Source organism: Notolabrus celidotus, chromosome 10, assembly GCF_009762535.1.
Source record: "Notolabrus celidotus isolate fNotCel1 chromosome 10, fNotCel1.pri, whole genome shotgun sequence".
Lineage (NCBI taxonomy): Eukaryota > Metazoa > Chordata > Actinopteri > Labriformes > Labridae > Notolabrus > Notolabrus celidotus.
The window spans coordinates 30,516,240-30,535,465 of record NC_048281.1 but is presented as its reverse complement, the minus strand read 5'-3'; the positions used below and the strand labels follow the sequence as shown (position 1 = coordinate 30,535,465).

At 42.5% G+C, this 19,226-nt stretch overlaps 1 protein-coding gene across 6 annotated transcripts in view; it reads left to right on the top strand.

Moving 5' to 3' along the window:
- Positions 1 to 19,226, top strand: part of sema5ba (sema domain, seven thrombospondin repeats (type 1 and type 1-like), transmembrane domain (TM) and short cytoplasmic domain, (semaphorin) 5Ba) — a 288,051-nt gene that overhangs the window by 151,141 nt on the left and 117,684 nt on the right. For all 6 annotated transcript variants that reach the window (XM_034694411.1, XM_034694409.1, XM_034694410.1 and 3 more), the window contains one exon: positions 733 to 778. In XM_034694411.1, the coding sequence (XP_034550302.1) occupies positions 733 to 778 (46 nt within the window). The remainder of the gene's footprint in view (positions 1 to 732; positions 779 to 19,226) is intronic.

Below are 19,226 nucleotides of genomic sequence, written 5' to 3'. Positions count from 1 at the left end.
AGCATCCCACGTACAGAGGCTACAGTCCTTGTCACAGGGGTCGCCGGTTCAATTCCCCTACTCTCTACTCCCCACATTTCCTGTCTCTCTTCAGCTGTCCTGTAAAATAAAGGCAAAAAGGCCAAAAATATAACTTAAAAAAACAAAAAAGTCTTTACTTGAAGTTTTAAACAGCTGGAGAGTCTCTCTTCTGACTCCTGTTAGGGTTGTCCCAATATCAGATTTACTCCCCAAGATTATCTTGGTTAAAAAGAATCCAATATTTTGAAATAGACGCAATATTTATGGAAGACTTGGAGGGAAAAAACAACGCTGTGGATCAAATGTGGGGTGGAGTGACATGATACTGCTAGTGATTCTGCACTACACTTAATCTGCAAACAACCTGTCTCTCAAAAAACTCTGAAGCTAGTGAGGAAACTTTATTTGGGTGCGGGTAGAGTACCTCACAGTCATCTCAGGGTTCCCACGCGTCCTGGAAAACCTGGAAAACCTGGAAAACAGTTGACCAGTTTTCCAGTACTGGAAAACACGATCATCATTACAGAGATTACAAACCCTTTGTTTTCAACCATCCATGTACCAGTTAGTTGCACAGCATTACCTTTGCTTATTTTTAGCACAATATCAATATTATGCAACAGCCCTAACACCTATTTTGCATCATTTAAGTATTTTTCCTGGGTGGTGATGTTCTGCAGACACTCACACATTTCTTTCTTCTCTCTCCAGAAACTTCCTGTTCAGACTGGACCTCAGCAACATGTCGCTGATACAGGTAGGCACACTTATGCACCTGCTTCCCTGTCTGTTGAGATTCAAGTGCGTCTGCTGCTTCTTCAGCTGTTGTAGAAAAGTTAAATCAAATTTGAGAGGTTGTGCTGCTATACTTGATATTGGCACACTGTATCTATCACTCCCTCTGGTCTGATATCAGGAAAGAAGAAGAATCATGGAGGTCTTTAAGTTTGGAATAAAAGCTTGAGTTTTCTAAGGGATCTGATTGGAGTCAGAAAGAGGTCAATATGAGTTTGGTCAGTGCCAGCTTATGTTTGTGTGCGGGGGTGTTTGCCTGCGTGTCAGATCCTGATAAAGAAAAACTCAGACACAGATCTCAACTTCAAGACTCCTGGTGGGTGTAAACATCATCTGATTAGCTGCTGGGGGAACATTTTGTCACAGATATCTCATGGAAAAAAGATTGCAGAAACCCCGACAGACGATCATATTTTGTAACCCTGCTTTGATTAAATTTTAAACCAGACATGTTTTCTGATGCTACAAAGACTGTTTTGTTTTGACAATTAACTTTAAGGGTAACAAAGCAGCAGGAGAGCCGTCCCTCTCTTTGTTGTCTGCTGCTTTTATCTCAGTCCCAGAAAACTTTCCTCTGTTATCCCTTCACTTAACTTTTAACAGAATTTTAAAGCGCTAGGTCCACTTTGCAAGCTTACAACCGAAGACAAGATGCAAGACACTCAGTTTGTGCACATTAGAATTTAATGTTATATATTTTTATGTTGCAACTTTGTTCTTTGTGTAGATGACAGTCTTGGCATAAATATAACTTCTTAACATGCAGCTGCCCTCCCTGTGGTGAGGTGCTTTTCTTCTTTATGTAAGTTTGTCACAAAATTCAGCTGCAAATTGCATCAAGATTACACACTGAGTTTGTTGGTTTTCAGCTCCAAACAACCTTGAGCGCTGATGCTGTTTATGGAAGGTTGAAAGAGAGGATTCTGAGCCCCTTCTTAATTTGTTTCATTGACATTTCTGCAGCATATACTCACTGCTGTGGGGCTTCCTCATTTCATTTTAAGAACATCAGATGTCAATAAACCCCGGTCAGCTGTAATCTCTCCTTTGATTTTTCTGTCAGGCTAGTTGAAATATCTGTCAGTGTTACTTTATGAGCTGCACACTCATTCTTCTAACCATCCAAAGCTGCTGTTATCTAAAGGCAGAAATACACATTCACTCTGCATCAGCAACGTGGCTTAAGCACTGCTGTGTTATAGAAAAAAAATTAAAGATAAGAACATTTATTTCCACAGTAGTTTACCTGTCCAACCGGAGGAGGATGCATGCTGAGGTACAAATGAGCACACTGTGGATGTATCTGGGTTTTTTTTAATTATCCTCCATGTTGCAGAAGATATGCATAATGAAGTGTAGGCTCTCTGACAGTTGCATTTCTCTGTGTCCTGCTCTGCCTGTGGGTGTAATGTGTGGTTGTTGTTGTTGTTGTAGCTGGGAGTGTTAGCTCGGGGGCACATGGTTGCTGTAGGTTGCATCATGTTTGGATGACAAGCCGCCAACTCTCTGTGGGACTGTGTAATCTACACAGCTATATGTCACTTAGTAAAGAACAGCAGTTTCAGGGGACAAGTTACATAATTGAAAGTGCAACATATCTTATATTTAGGTTGTCAATGTTTTCTCACATTATAACCAACTTAAGTGTCTCTTTTGTTAATGCTGATGTTTCTTTTAATCCAGTGAAGGGGACTAGAGGGTCAAGCACAGTAACAGACATTGTACACTAGTTCAATACAAAAGCAGTGATATCTGTGGTGACTAAATCTACTGTTGCTGTTGGAATATGAAGGACCATAGTTTTGGTTTTGCATGTTTTACCCCATTAAGTACAAATCTCGTGTACCTCTGTGATTGTGACCATTTTTCCAAAGAAAACCTCATGCTATGAGATCAATTTTCCATTGTCCGTGCAATCATTGGTTTCAGCTGCAGCCAGGGCAATATGAAAATACAACCCCAAGTCTAAAGAAGTTGGGTTTAAAATGTTGTAAAATGTGATAGTTTGCAAATACTTTAAAGGTGACATATCATGCAAAATTGACTTTTTAATGGTTCTTTACCTGAAATATGTGTTCCTGGCATGTCTACAAACCCCCTGAGAATGAAAAAAATCCATTCTGCCCCTGTTCTGATTTCTCCACCTTTCTGTAAATGTGTCTAAAACGAGCCGTTTCAGACTTCCATGTTTTTGTTACGTCACAACAATATCCGGTCTGTCACGGAGTCAGAGCTCGGAGCTTGTTCAGCCCATGTATAGAATAATACTGAATCCCTCCCCCGTTTTTCATTACCTGCACAAATGTGTGCTGACAAGGAGCTTAGGAGGGAGGCATGCTAGTTGTAGGCTGTCTTAATAAACACAAAGGTCGGTTTTACTCCCCACGTCTGCAGATTTGAAGATCAAGTGGATGATTTTTATTTATCATGGATAAGTGCTAGCGCTAGTTAGCATAGCTACATAGCTACATGTCGTAGCTGTAGCTGTGTACCAAGACACATGTCGACATACTGACAAATAAAACAACAAGAAACACTAAATCTGTGACCAATCCTTCAGAAAAGGTCCCGCTGCCTTTCTGGCAGAGGTTGGTTTTACTCCCCACGTCTGCAGATTTGAAGATCTAGTGGATGATTTTTATTTGTCATGGATGAGTGCTAGCGCTAATTAGCATAGCCACATAGCTACATGTTCGTAGCTGTGCACCAAGACACACCTCGACATACTGATAAATAAAACAACAAGAAACACTAAATCTGTGACCAATCCTTCAGAAAGGTCCTGCTACAGGCGCCTCTCCGTCAGGATCAGATTCTGGATCAGATTCAGAGGGTTGATGTAACGCGATCTCTGAGCAGCCGTGTATATTCAGCCAACATGTAAACGTTAGATCAACCTGCTGGACAGCCGAGGCACATCCACTTCCTGAGGGGGCGTGGTCAGAGAGAAAACAGAGTGTTCTGAGGAGGACTGAAGAAGAGGGCTTTTCAGGCAGACCAAAATCTGATTTCAAAGTGTTTTTTTTAGCATAAACTTTAAAGACATGTTTCGGGGACCTCTTAGACCAATATATATTGATGAAAAAAGCGTGATATGTCACCTTTAAACCCTATATTTGACATTCAAAAAAGGAGCCATCAAAGACTGTCAGCCATCCGCAAACTGAAAGGACTCTATGTTGCCCCCCCATGATTCAATTCATCCTCCTGTACTGCCATCCTACAACATGCTATCTGTTAAAAACAAGGCCACACACCTGCATAACCACCACAGCCTCTAAAATAATCGGTCTCCCCCACACCAAACCTCACAGACTTAAACCACAGGGCCATCAAACGCATCGCAACCTCAATAGAACAAGACATCACACATCCACTAAACACCTACCTCATCCCACTCCCCTCAGGGGCGCAGACACAGGGCACCGAGGTGTAGAAGGGCTCTCCGTGGCAAAAGCCTGATCCCTGCTGTTATAGCGGCCCTAAACGACAGGCCTCCCTGAATGATACGACTTTGTTTGTTTCAGTGTTGATGCCTTTGTTGATAGTTTGTTGAGCTTGCAGTGTATGTTCCGTGAATGTCTGTCTCTGTGGAGACGCAGAAGGTGCTGTGAAAAAGAATTTCCCCAAGGGGACAATAAAGTCTGAAGTCTAAAGTCTATTTAATAGATAATAGATCAAAGACAACATGTCAAATATTGAAACTGAAAATGTGAACATGAAAAATATAGGCTCATTTTGAATGTGATGCCAACAACATGTCTCAAATCAGTTGGGACAGGGATACCAAAACACTGAAAGAGTTATGTAAGGCAAAAAAAGAAAAAAATGCACCTAGAAGAGCAACTGGAATTCCTACTAGAGTGGTTAATTTGCAACAGGTTAGTAACATGACCGGGTATAAAAAGGGTATTCCAAAGAGGCTGAGTCTCTCAGAGGTAAAGATGGGTAAAGTTCACTCTGTAATAGACTGCACAAGCAGTTCACCAAGTTCAGAATGATAATCCACCATGTAAAACTCAAGGATTCAGGGATTTCATCATCAATTGTACATAATATCATTAAATCATTCACAGAATCTGTAGAAATCTCTGTACAAGGCCCAAAATCAGCACTGGAAGGCCATGATCTTCAGGGCCCTCATGCGGCACTGCATTAAAAACAATCATGGCTCTGTAGTGGAAATCACTGCATGGGTTTGAAATCACTTCCAGCAACCACTGTGTTGATGCAGTTTGTCGCTGCAGCTTATATATTATAATAAAAGCTTATAATATTAATCAATCAATCTTTATTTGTATAGCGCCAAATCACAACAAATGTTATCTCAAGACGCTTTTACAAACATAGGAGGTCCAGACCACTCTATGTCAAATTATGAACAGAGACCCAACACCAAGACAGGGTAAGACTCAGTCTGACCCCACCTTAATCCATCATGAGCATAGCACATCGCAGTATTTAGCTAGTTACAGTGGCGAGGAAAAACTTCCTTTTAATAGGCAGAAACTTCTTTAAACCTATTTAATACAAAAAAAGAAACACCTTGAGTGATTCATCTGCAACAGGTTAGTAACATGACCGGGTATAAAAAGGGTATTCCAAAGAGGCTGAGTCTCTCAGAGGTAAAGATGGGTAAAGCTCACTCTGTAAGAGACTGCACAAGCAGTTCACCAAGTTCAGAATGATAATCCACAAAGTAAAACTGTCAAGGATTCAGGGATTTGATCATCAACTGCACATAGTATCATTAAAACATTCACAGAATCTGGAGAAATCTCTGTACAAGGCCCAAAATCAGCGCTTCAGGGCCCTGAGGTGCCACTGCATTAAAAACAGTTGTGGCTCTGGGGCGCTGGTGGCCTAGCGGTCTAAGCGCCCCACTTACAGAGGCTACAGTCCTCATCGCAGGGGTCGCTGGTTCGATTCCCGGCTGGTCGACCATTTCCTGCATGTCTTCCCCCGCTCTCTATTCCCCACATATCCTGTCTCTCTTCTGCTGTCCTATCAAATAAGGACAAAAATGCCAAAAATGTATATTTAAAAAAAAAAACAGTCATGGCTCTGTAGTGGAAATCACTTCCAGCAACCACTGTCTGTGGATGCAGTTCACAGACAGTTGTCTCTGCAGCTTAATAGAAACAAGCCCCTGTGAGGAACTTGTGCCTCATGTGGACAAAGCATTACTTTTTATCTCTGCACTGACCTTGTCCTGTTCATGTGAGTGGTGCTTTCTGATAAAGAATCTCACCCTTCTTTAATTTATGAGTCAAATATAGCAATCCTAATGACTCTGTGGTTTTGAAAATGTAAACAAAGACTGTTTTGGCAGTTTTCTGCAATTTCCAGTTGTGGTTCCAGGCATTAAAGTGTCTGTATAGGAGCTTTCTGTGCTGTTGCTGTCACTGGGGCATTGGTATTTATTTCAGTCTGTTTCCTTACCAGTTGAAAACTCCTCATAGGAGCTTCAATAAAATGGACATATGACAACACTGAAGAAGCTAGAAATTCAAGTCATACTCCAAGGTTGGCACTGTGCTCTTCACTGTCCTTCAGTCAGTGCTGTGACTTCCTTGCTGATCCTGCCCTGTATGTACGTGCACACATTCTGTAAAGAAACATCCTCCTCCGGTTAAGGTTCCCATGTGAAACTTGGCTGTGGAAATGTGAGTCTTTCAGCTTGTGTTTGCCATAATTCACTTAGTCTGATTCAGGAGCAGGTATGAGGAATGACTCTGGATACAGTCAGTGTGTGAGCCTTTGTTCTGCTTTGCTTTTGTAGGTCAAAGAGAGGCAACAGTATTGAGTTGAGACTGGTTTAAAACTCCTCATTGTGGCCTGGTAAAACCACCACAGCACTTTAAGTACTCACACTCACACTGTTTAATAGAAAGAAACACAATAACCTCTTTCATCCTGACTGAACCACAATCGTTTTTCTTTTATTCAAAAGCTTGTTTGACAATTTTTAAAATTTTCAAAATCTTTACAAAACCTGGAGTGAAATTTTCAGCTTCAGTTGCATTAGTATTTCAAGGACAACAACCCAACCTGCATTATTTTACACAGCATTTCCCCCCTCTGGATGAAAGAACATCAGCAGCCTCGATTTGTCTGACAAAGTCCCCTTTCACAGCAGCCACCGCTGAATGACATGATGTGTACAGCTGCCACCCGTGTGTCACTGCCAATATCAATGTGTCTTTTGTCTGCATGTCCTACTTGTCTGCTTTCTGGAGGAGAGAAGTTGACTTATGAGGGTTTTCGTTTGTTTTCTCCCTGCTCGTGTTGTTCTCTGCAGCTCTGTGAAGCCCGACTCTTTGTCCTGAAAAAGACATCTGCTGTCTTAGCACGCTTATCACATGCATGAAAGCAGACATGCGTACAGTGAGTGTACACATGGATACGCACTCAAAAAATATGCTGATACTTCTCTTAATGTGTCTTTTCCCCTTACACACACACATACAATCATCTACACACACATCCTCACCATATTGTGAGCTATATGGATAAATGAGGTAGATCCTTCTTCACCCGGGCAAACATGGAGGTGTCATCCGAGATGCCAAGGCTGAAATCAATGAGAACATTATACAAACTGCCCAGTGAGCAGAGCAGAGCAGAGCAGAGAGGAGGGTCTGTATCCCTGTGCTCTTGTGCCAAAAAGCAAAAGCTGTCCAAAGAGACGGAGGAAGGAAGGCAGCATCTTAAAATACTCTCTCTCTCTTTTGTTGTATAACCGAACAGAAAGCAAACCAGAATCTCCCACTTGCCAGTTTGAGCCTCTGCTTCCACATCAAAGAATCGTTTCTCTGAGGCATTTGCTTTGGACTCCTGTTGCTCTAATATCCAAGCCACCTGTCGGAAACTATAAGGCCTTTTTCACACTGGTTGTTTGTTTGAACTCAAACTTGACTTGAATTGTTTGCACTCCCTCGTCAGCTTCAGTTTTCCCTTTTTAAATTATATCTCTTTACTTACATGGACATAAGAAAAATGTACATGGGGAGATTACAAATGGAGGAGGATGTGTGATTATCTTTACCAGCGAATAAATATACTTTTTTATTGATTTTCACTGGAAGCATCAATATGGAAAGTGCACCTCAAGTAAATTTAAAACAGCATAATGATTTGAAGATAACAGAATATGCAGGAATGCAAAAATATGGGGGATAAACAATTCTAATAGCCCAGCAGTGCAGAATTGATTGGCGATGATGCAAACAAGTCTTAAGACATTTGTTAGGACACGGCACAGTCATCAATGCTCCTTGTGATTTCATTCGATGAGTTTCCTGTTAAAGCTGGGGTTGGTAGTTTCGGAAAACCAGCATGAATTTGAATGTAGCTTTTCCTCATGACTCCGTCTAACCCCTCCCCTCCTCCCTCAGAGCTCCTCCAAAACGACGCCCCCCCGCTCACATGCACGAGCGCCGCTGATTCTCCACCATATGATCGTGACTGATTCAAAACCGGTCCTCACCAAAAGATTATCATAGCGAAAGTTAAAAACACAAACAAACATGGCTGCTGTTAGTATTCACAACTGTCATGCTAGCATTATCCAGTTGTACTGGTGACACGATATCAGGAGAAAAGTTATAACACATATATAATACTGTAACAACTCTACTGTTTGTTAAACGTGTTCAGTGTAGATGCTCTTAATTCCTACAGTGTTGACGGTCAGTGAAGGCATCAGGAGAGATGTAGAGTGTGTGAGTGGAAGAGAGGAGAGACAAGAGGAGAAGTTTTTCATTCATTCAAACATTGATTGTTGTTTTGTTGGTTGGCGTGATCACGGCCGACAGTGACCGGTTATTAAAACTCAACGTGTTCACGAATCGGCTCGTCATCACTACAGCGTCCGGACGGACGCTACAATAAATATATATTTTCTGTAGGACTTACTGAATGTCATTGATTATTCCGCTTGTTGGTGAGAGCTTTTTAGACTCTGATCCGGACTACAGTCCTGAGCAAAGCACCTCATCAGGTCAGAGGGGACAGGCCCGAGGACGAGCGAAAGGGGCAGTAAATAGAGTCAGGGGAAGTAGAGGCAGGAGACGGGGACTCGGAGGAGTGCACGCCGGGGAAATGTACGCGCAGGAGGAGGAGGGCAGAACGGCTGGGCGGGATTTGATTGGTTTAAAATTTGGGGAGCCAAAAAACGGTGATTGGTTGGTGTTTTCCCAGGTTTACTCCGGCTGTAGATAGCAGGTTTTTTCACTCTTTTTTAGGAACACATTATGTATTGATTACCATCAGGACATAAAGATCATTTTAACCAGTATGACAAAAAGTGTATCTAAATCTGATTACCAACCCCAGCTTTAATATTGAGGCTTAACTTTCAATCTGTAGACGCAGCATTATGTTATTATGCAGCACAGACCTGGAATTATCTCCCGAAGAGTATTAGGCAAGCCCCAACTCTGACCACTTTTAAGTCCAGACTAGAAACGTCTCTCTTTTTAACTGCTTACACTGCTCAATAATGGATGCAAACCCATTTTTAAAACCTTAGTTTTTATTTCTGTAACTACAAACTTTTAATTTCTCTTAACAAACTGAGTTTTAACTAAGTTTTGTAACTAATTTTACATTCTTTCTTTCTCTATCTTAGATTTTAAAATATTTTATGTTTTCATGCTCATGTTCGTTTAATGTCATATTTTAAATTGGATATTTTCTGACAAGGTATGGCGTTATGGAATGAACCTGATATTGGATCTACAATTCAATGTTGGGCATACGGGCACCCTGCAGGGGTGTCAAGAGGTCTGAGCCAGCTTCGGGCTGCGACTCGACACAGAAAAGATTCAATGTGTGAGTGATGGATCCCCACATGCCTACAAGCCACCCCAACAAACCATCTACCTGTCCTTGCTCGGAAAGCACAGCTGAGTGAATCCCACCTCCTCCACAAGTTTGTCATGGAGACACCACAGCAGACACGCCTAAAGTCCCAGCGCCCCTTTGTCGCTCAGGCCCAGGAACTGCTCCGCACAACACCAGCCGACACCTCCAAGGCCTCCTGGGTGAAGGCAAGATGGAGGGACGAGTGGTAGGCAGCAGAACCATCCAGGCTACACCACTACATCCACGGCCCCACAGACGTTCCTGGCCAGCACCTCCCCCGTAAGGAGTGGACAACCCTCAACCGCCTGAGGACAGGTGTGGGACGTTTTGCTGCATCAATGCAGAAGTGGGGTCTCGCAGATAGTGCCCATTGTGAATGTGGGGATCCATCACAGACTGTGGAACACGTGATGACCAGCTGCCCTAAACACCGGCCCCCGAATGGTGATCGTGGGTTAATTGACCTTGACAATGATACACTGGACTGGCTTGCTGCAACAGAGCTGAAGGTCTAAGGACATACGACAGAAGAAGAAGAAGGAAGAAGTTCTGAGATGAATGATTAAAGGGTTCATTTTGGTTAGGACAAGACCAGTTGTGATTCTGTGTCCGGCGGGACAGTAAGACTCTGCAAGTTACGTACTTCAGAGCAGAGAAGGGGGCTGATTATTTAGAATAATCCCTCCTAATTTAAATAAATAACAAGACCCAACACTATTTAATATGTACATTAAGTTACATAAGTACAGAGAGAGAGAGAGAGAGAGAGAGAGAGAGAGAGAGAGAGAGAGAGTCGATCAAACATAACTGGCCGCATATAAAATGTAAATGTTTGGAGTGTTTGCTGTATGTCTTTTGTTGATTGTTACTGTTCTGGTTTTTGTTTTTAACTCTGTAAAGCACTCTGCATTGCTCTTTGTATGAATGGTGCTTTATAAATAAACTTGCCTTGCCTTGCCTAGACGTGCCTAAATCAGTTTCCAGGTTTTGAAATCTTGTAATTTCCGTTTTCAGGACCAGTGAGACCTTCTAAATTTGTCCATTTTTCATTTATTGTGCTGGATACTGTTCTATAACCCACCGGAGGAAACTCGGTTTGCAGGCTCCTCTCTGTCCCAGGTCTCACATATAAGTTTCTTTTTCATACAGTTGCACAATACACCCCCGAAGATCCGTTCTCTGTCCTTCTCTGCTAGACGGCCTTTTCTTAAATAAGTGATAGAGTTGTGTAAATGTTTGACGCTTGGTTAGGTTCAGGCAACAAAAATAGCTGAGAGGGGTTAGGATCAGGATTAGGTGTTTGGCTTTGGTCCTAGGTTACCAAATACCAAGGTGTTTTGTTTCTAATACAGATCCAGAGTACTATTAGGATCCATGTCTGCCCCTTTCTGCCAGAAAGACTTTCCAAACACTGATTCATTTTTGAAATAGTTGCAGTTTGGTTTGCAACAAAATGTCTAAGCACAGTTGGTGGTTAATACTGAAGTTAGGGTGTGGGTCTTAGGTTACCAAATACTAATCATTTTTTCCTGTGCAGTTGCAGGGGGGAACCATTTAGTTCAATTTCTGCCTCTTTTTGCCAGAGTAGTACGGTTGGGGTTAGGATAAGTGTTGAGGAGTGGGCTCAGGTTTCCAAATGCCTCTTTTTTGCACCCTGTACCATTAGGATCCATTTCTTCTCCCTTTCTCTAAGAAAGCCTTTCTAAAATGTTGTAAAGCTGTGAAATGTTTGCACTTTGGTTGGGTTTAGGCAACAAAACAGCATGCTCGTGTCAAAGAACAAATCATATTTTGGGCCAAATCACAAACCCTGGTCTCCTCTGTGAAAGTCTTGAGCTTTTTGACCCTTCTATCCACCCGGATTCATTCTTTCACACATACTTGTGAGTTAGCCGAAGGCCTGGTTTGCTTTGTATAGCTTCTAAAGGATAACTTGCCTTTTGTGAGAAGCACAAGGGAGGTAAGAGAGCGTCTATATTTGAAGACCTCCAAAGAAAGTATAGCCTGGAGTAAGTTGTTTCTGTTCAAGGCTAGGAAACTGCACTACAACAGCAACCAAAAGTACTAACAAAATTAAGTTCTCTCTTAGTGGTTTGTAATGCCGCCATATTAAAGTGCTGCATCTGGTTGTCCTCAGTTCAGCCTTGGCTGAGCATATCAGGATTGTGGATTTTGTGCTTCAATAACCTCTTGACTAGGAAGCAGACAGCTGAATGATACTTCAGTCAATAGTTGGCGGAACATTAATCAAAAGCAGCAGCTTCACTCAGTGATGACTCAGTTCACCTTGAGGGATTAGTGATTAAGAGTTGTTTGGTAATGTTCGGAATACCTGAACTCCACAACCTACCAGAACAAAATACAGCAGCACAGCGAGCATTTCCTGCAGCGTCCACACCTGCTCTGACCCCAGCCTCTACTTTCATCACTCCTCTAGCTTCTTCTTCTTCTTTGCATGTGTGCTGAGAAAAGTGAGGAGGTCAGAGCAAAGATGCTAACAAAGCTGTTATTATGTAGAGCATCTTATGTTATCTTTACTACAGGACTGCTGATGTGTCCTGAATATGCATAGATGACCTGACAGCGTGGTATCGGGTACTCTATGATTATGCAACTAGTGTAGTTTGTTGTCCATCACACAAAGCACTCCACAGAGGTGTGTCACGGTGTTGCTGTGTGATACAGCAATATGCGTTTGTGTCTTCAATGCAACAAAAGAACTGCTAGTAGCTGTACGCTGGAATATTGTCCACTAACTTTAGCCACGTATGTTAGGCGGCATGTGACATGTGTACGTTGTAAATGTGTACTTTTGAAATTTCACTGTCACCCTGAGTGGTGAGGCTGTGTAGGCTATGCCATGTCACATAGCTGTATGTATTTTAATACTGACTTTGCTCACAGGGAGATTGTTACAAGAAAAACACCTTGGACCAGGAACTATTTTTAACTTTGCCCACTGAAAACCAAAAAAGAACACTTTCAAGTGAAGCGAGTAGTGTCATTTCTAGGTGTATCATCAAGTGGAAACAAAGCATAAATGTTGTTTACTTTGGTGCAAACCAATTGCAGACCATCTCACTACCATGGTGGAGTTTGATTATAGTCCTGTGGTCATCATTCGGTTTCAGAGAGGATTTTTTTGACAAATTTGCAGCCAAACCGTTCATGAGTTCAGATAAATGGGTTCATTTGCAGATGATGAGGATTGCAGTTTTATTCCTGTGTGCATCACTACATTTGAAATGACCCAGTGATGTAACACGGTGTTTTGGACTTTGTGTATGGAAATCTTCTGAAATCTCAGATTTGTAAAACATAGTGAGGTCATTTTGTCTTTAACCAGAATGTCATAGCAGGGCTGCACGGTGGTGCAGTGGGTAGCGCTGTTGCCTCACAGCGAGAAGGTTCCTGGTTCGAAACCCCGGCCGGGCAGATGCCTTTCTGTGTGGAGTTTGCATGTTCTCTCCGTGCGTGGGTTCTCTCTGGGTACTCCGGCTTCCTCCCACAGTCCAAAAACATGCTCACCAGGTCTAAATTGCCCGTAGGTGTGAGTGTGTGCATGAATGGTTGTCTGTCTCTCTGTGTTAGCCCTGTGATATGTTGGCAACCTGTCCAGGGTGTACCCTGCCTTCCGCTCGAAGCCAGCTGGGATAGGCTTCAGCCCCCCAAGATCCCTAACGGGATAAGTGGTCAAGATAATGGATGGATGTCATAGAAGCAGAGGAACCAACCACTTTTCAGTAGGGATCAGCTCTAACAACGCAACAACACAAAAACCTAGTGTTCTTAGTACTTTCTTTAAAGTCAAAGTTTCACTTGAATGGCCAGTATAAAAGTTGAGAGCAGCATCTAAACTCAGGAACAAAGTCATCTGGTAGAAATGAAACCAGCCCTGTGGGGTGCAAAGCATGACTGGCTCTACCTTGAAATAAAGGTTGTCCATTGAGAGCGGGTGAAACTCATACTGACGCTGTTTAGAAATGACTTGCTGATTGATTGAAAAGCAAACCAAAGAGAGTGGCCTGCTCACCGTCTAATCACAAAGCTGCATTCTCTGCTCCCCCATTCATCTGTTGGGCTTTAGTCTTCCAAAGGGGGAGGCATTAAAATGGCCTGTAACCACACACCGCTGTCACCATCACCTTCCCTCCCTCCTCATAGTATCCACCTTGCCCCTTCGTTTCGAGGCTATTAGAGGTTGTATGTGTTGGTGTTTTTGTTTGGCTTGTTTGTGTGTCATCAGACAGGCAATCCATGATCGCCCTATATTAGAAATACAGCCCCAAAACCAATCAGCTTCAGTCTTGAAGACAAAACTACAGTGTCCACACGGGCAAACGTTCTGCAAGAAGACACGGGATGTAAAGTCAGAAACAATGCAAATTCAGGAACACATGCAACAACCCAAAACACATGCAACAACACCTTTCTGGAATTAAAAAATAAACAATATTCAAAAGCTGTAACACCTGATAGTTTAGGCAAGCAGCTCAAGTTGCACTGATTTCAATCTTCACCTAACAAAGGTATCTTCAAAGTTTGGTGACCCATTTACCCAGCAGGATTTCCTTCCTGTCCCTCGGCTCTGCTGCTGCTGTCCTGCACCGGTACTGCACTTTAACTTTCAGCCCCACTACTGCTTCAGCTATGTTGGTTTAAGATATTATCACATCACTCCCTAACTTTATGAATGTTAAATAAATCTGCAAGGAGGTCAGAGCCTGGACGCTGAACTGGAAAGATGTTCTGTTTCTGGAATCAGCCATTTCATACCATTACAACATGAGCTGTCTTGCAGAAATACATCAACAGCAAACATGCTTTAATTCAAACATTTGACACAAAGCAGAAAACACACAAACCTTCAAAAACGAATGCATTGATCCTGAATATACAGCCCATTTCTCCTCCCTGAAATCTTTTTAGCCTTCACTGTCGTGGTGCAAGCTGATGATATAAAGGGGCTTTGTGTAAATTTCATGAATATATGTGTGACCCTGTTAGTGTACAGGTGATTCAACATGTTCCTGCCAGCCTTGCAGTCCTTGTTGCAAAGGTTTTTGATGGTGGACCACACCAGAGGGGAATGCTGGGCCACCAAGGTGCTGATTCCACGGCTTTTTAAAGGCTCGGGCCGAATGCCGCTCTGCTCAGGCACCTGGGAGAACACCTGCCACGGCCATTAGTAAGCAGGCAAGCGTAGAGGAATGAATGCGCTGGCATTCAACAAAGAAAGAAAGGAAGGGAGAAGGAGGCAGAGGAAACCGACAAGGAGTGCCAGGGACAAAAAGGTAGGCAGGAGCCGCAGAACAGAGAAGATAACAGGAAGTAAAAAGAACGAGAGACTGAAGCAAAACCAAGAGAACAGTGAAGATCACACATTCAGCACAGAGCTGAGATGAAGACAAATAAGAAAGGAAGGAGGAGTGAGTGAATATGGGAGAGAGTGTGAAGGAGGTGACAAGTTCTAAGTCTGCTTCCTGCTCAGAGTTTTCTCTCTGGACGCTCCCTCTAGAGAGTCTCTGAGAAGTCATAAGAAATAGTTCCCTGGTGTGTGGTACCCACAAAGGACATGTCGGAGCCCTCAGAGACGATGTTTCTTACACACTCTCCAGTCCTCTTTGTGTTTCTGGAGAGGAAAGAGGGCTTTGGCGAAGTAGGCGGAGGACTTCATTGAATAAGTAAGAGGAACATTTCCCTGCAGCCTGAAAACATCAATGTACAATCATTACACAACAAATGTAAATGATGCAAACAGTGAGAGCGAAGAGGGAACAGGCAAGACCTAAATCCTGAATAAACAGTCTCTTTGTTATTGATATTTTTAGTGAATCAACACTAAGGCTTTATTTTTCTGCATAATCAAGTATAACCAGGTGGATTTCAAGTAATATTTCCAACTCTTATCAATTACAAGTTGTTTCCTTTCAAGCTGTCATTTTAGAAAGCAGCAACATTACTCTCATTTGAGAAAGAAAAAAACAAAAACACAAATTCAGCTGGTTGCTTCCACGGATAATTTCTGACCTATGGCATTGTTTCCCAGAGAACAGTCTGCTACTTCCACACTGAGTGATTATCACAGACATTTCTGATGTGCTTACTTTCAGATTAGTCTTCAAATGAAGTGGTTAATAATAGGGAGGCTCCGATCAGGTTTTATGCTGCCGATTCCTATACCGATCAGCCATGAGTGCCGATCACTGCCGATCACCGATACCGATCACATGGACTCTCTGTAAATTTTCTATTTAGTTTTGGTGAGTGCTACATGATCTGGACAGGTAGAGCTGGGTGTCATCCGCGAAGCAGTGAAAGTGAATGCCAAATTTACGAAAAATATTGCCAAGTGGGAGAAGGTGGATGATGAAGAGGAGGGGCCCCAGGACAGAGCCCTGGGGCACACCTGAAGTGACGGGGGGAGGGTTGTGAAGTGAAGGGTTTGAGTTGGATGAACTGAGTGCGGCCTGTGAAGTAGGAGTGAAACCAGTGCAGGGGGCTGTTAGTGATGCCTATGGAGGAGAGTCTATTGAGGAGGATGGGGTGAGAAATGGTGTCGTCGGCCGCACGGTTAAACTAATAGCAATAGCAATAGCAATTTTATTTATAAAGCACATTTCATTACACCTAAGTTCAATGTGCTTTACATGGAGAATTAAAAACATAAAGACATTATTCCAAATAGAATAAATAAAAACAGAAAAACAATAGATACACCCAACATACATCAGACAAACAGCAATTGTTGCTGCACATGCATCCAGTCACAACACTCATTAAATCATTCATATGCTTGAGAAAATAAATATGTTTTCAGTCTTTTTTTAAAAAGTGGAGACAGTTGTGATGGACCTGAGGTCAGCAGGCAGTTTGTTCCAAAAAGATGGACCACAGTCACTAAAGACCCCTTCACCAGATCTAGATTTGATCCTGGGTACATTTAAAAGACTTCCACCTGCTGACCTAAGGATCCTGGTTGGGTTATACACTGTGAGCAAGTCAGAGATGTACTGGGGAGCTGAACCATTGAGTGCTTTATGGACTAATAGGATTTTGTAATGGATTCTGTATTGAACAGGGAGCCAGTGAAGTGTTTTAAGAACCAGGGTGACATGATCATATTTTCTTGTATGTGTCAGGATTCTAGCTGCTGTGTTCTTGATGAGTTGGAGCCGTGCTATGGAGTGTTTGGATAGACCTGTGTACAGTGAGTTGCACTACTCTAACCGGGTTGATATGAATGAGTGGACTAATTTCTTGGCATCAGTTTGGGATATGAATGGATATAATGAGGCCAAACTGCTGACTGACCATTTCATCACCTGTGTTTTACCATTTTTGACCATGCTCCCAGATTACAGACAGAGTTTAGTGCTCCAGTATCAAAACGGATACATAATGAATGAGAAGGATTTGAGTTGCACTAAACTAAGGAGTGCCTTGAAGTTGCATTTTATATTATTTAACACAAAACAGTCAATAACACGATCATACACACAGAAGAAACATATACTTGAACGCACGGTCTGAACATTTGAGTGGATAAAGCAGAATAAATGGCGTCCTTTGTTGTCCCTCTTAGATTATATGATGTGTTCAAAGACAAAGTACCCTGTGTTTCCTCCTCGTACTGTACTCCACACAGTCACCCACCCAGCTACCTCACAGAGGGACTGTTCAGCCATCCTACTCTGCCAGAGCTGAGACTCCAATTCTGCTTCTGAGTTTGGCGCCTCTATATCCTCCTTCTCTTTTCATTTTTGCACTCTTCTTCTCCTCTCTGTGTGTGTCTTTTTTTGTGCCAAGTAGAGCTGGTATTAGTGCTGGTGGTGGGTCTGGCTGCTTCCACCCACATGCTCTGTCCTAGCAGCAACCCACTGACACAGCTCCCTCCCTCCTCCTCTCTCTCTCTCTCTTTCTGTTGTGCCGGCCCGTCTGATCTCCACCGCAATCAGAACAGCAGGAGGAAGGTGGTGGGTGGCGTGTGTGTGTTTGTGTGTGTGTGTGGTTGGGGATAAAACAGAGGAGTGGGAGAGTGGTAAAAAAACGTCCGAGGTTCAGAGAAGCTCAAGTGCTCGATGGGCGGGAGAGGAAGAGTAGAGCTGCAGCAGGAGCTCTGTTTCTGTTCCTCTGATTGTTTTTATTCTTTATGTATTGGGATGCAAATTAAAAATGTGCCGTGAGCTATTCCTTTGCTGTCGGGGGAAAAAAAACTCAGCGACTTGTCTAGCAATCTCTCTACACTCCACTGAAATGAATACACACACCTCTTCTCTGTCTGTCTTTTGCTTCCTCCTTCTTTTCTTGCCTTCTTTTGTAGTTTCAGAGTAAAAGAAAATCACACGGGCAGAACCCTGTTGCGATGGATCTTTCTTTTTTCAACAAGTAGCCAACTAACTGGAGATAGAATATTGATTTGTCTCCCGCTAACATGTTTGTGCAAGACCTTGGCGGTACAGAATTATACTTCATGTCTTTGTTTTCTTTTTCTTCCCCCCTCGGTTTTTGTGAGTCACAGACATCGGTGCTGGCCTCTTCATTTTGTGTCAGATGCTGTTTTCTTCTGTAGTCATGCCCCAAAAAATGCCTCACAAACAGGTTCCTGAAGCCTGCTACTTACATATAGACGTGTGCATTCATAAATTTGACATGGTTGCACTCAAATTCTTGCTCTTTTTCTTGTATGCACTCACAGATGTGCAGATATCTGATGAGGTCAAGGCACTAAAAGGTAGTAGCCATAACCTTATGTGAGAGGATGGTGAAGAATGTAACTCAAAGTATCAGCCGCTCAGACTGTACGGGGTCAGGCTTGTAATGACCTCACTTGTAACAGAGCATAAGCACAGGCAGAGAAAGAAAGAGAAAGAGCTGGAGGACTTAAAGGATGGAAATAAGTAGAGGAGAGAGAGAATAAGACATGGAAGGGTGGTGTGCAGCAGGTGGAAATGTACGAGCCAAAAGAATATATTGTAACCCTTTTTGCTCTTTCCTGACATTTTTGTTGAGAAAGAATTTATGCATTTTGTACTCGGCACAAAAGAACAGCAGGTTGTGTTAATTGAAAAGCAGAATAGGAAGTTCAGAGATCATTATGGGTTTAAATAAAGCGAACAGAAAGGATAAAAAAGATATACGCCAATTATTTTTTAGTATCAAACACAAACCACCCTGCCAGTTTGAAAAGTGACTCTGAACCTTTTATCGCTCACTCAGAGAGGGTGGCAGCTACAGTTAACCTGGATCAGCAGCCGTTGGTTGGATGGATTCCAACAGTGAAAAAGCTTTATGGCAAAAATAATGTCCATGGAAACTTCTTATACCACTTAAAGTGTGAATCTTCTCTCAGCAGAAGAGAAAACTTCTTCTGCAGCTTTTGTTTGTTGCTTGTTTAATTTGCTTTGTTCACTTTTTAAAAGTGACGGTCATCATGCTGCATTGAAGACGTTTTGAAACAAGCCACAGTTTACTTAAGGGCAAATCACTGTGAGTTATAAGTCTATAAACACTCTTGCCACCAAGTTAAAACAGAAAGTTGG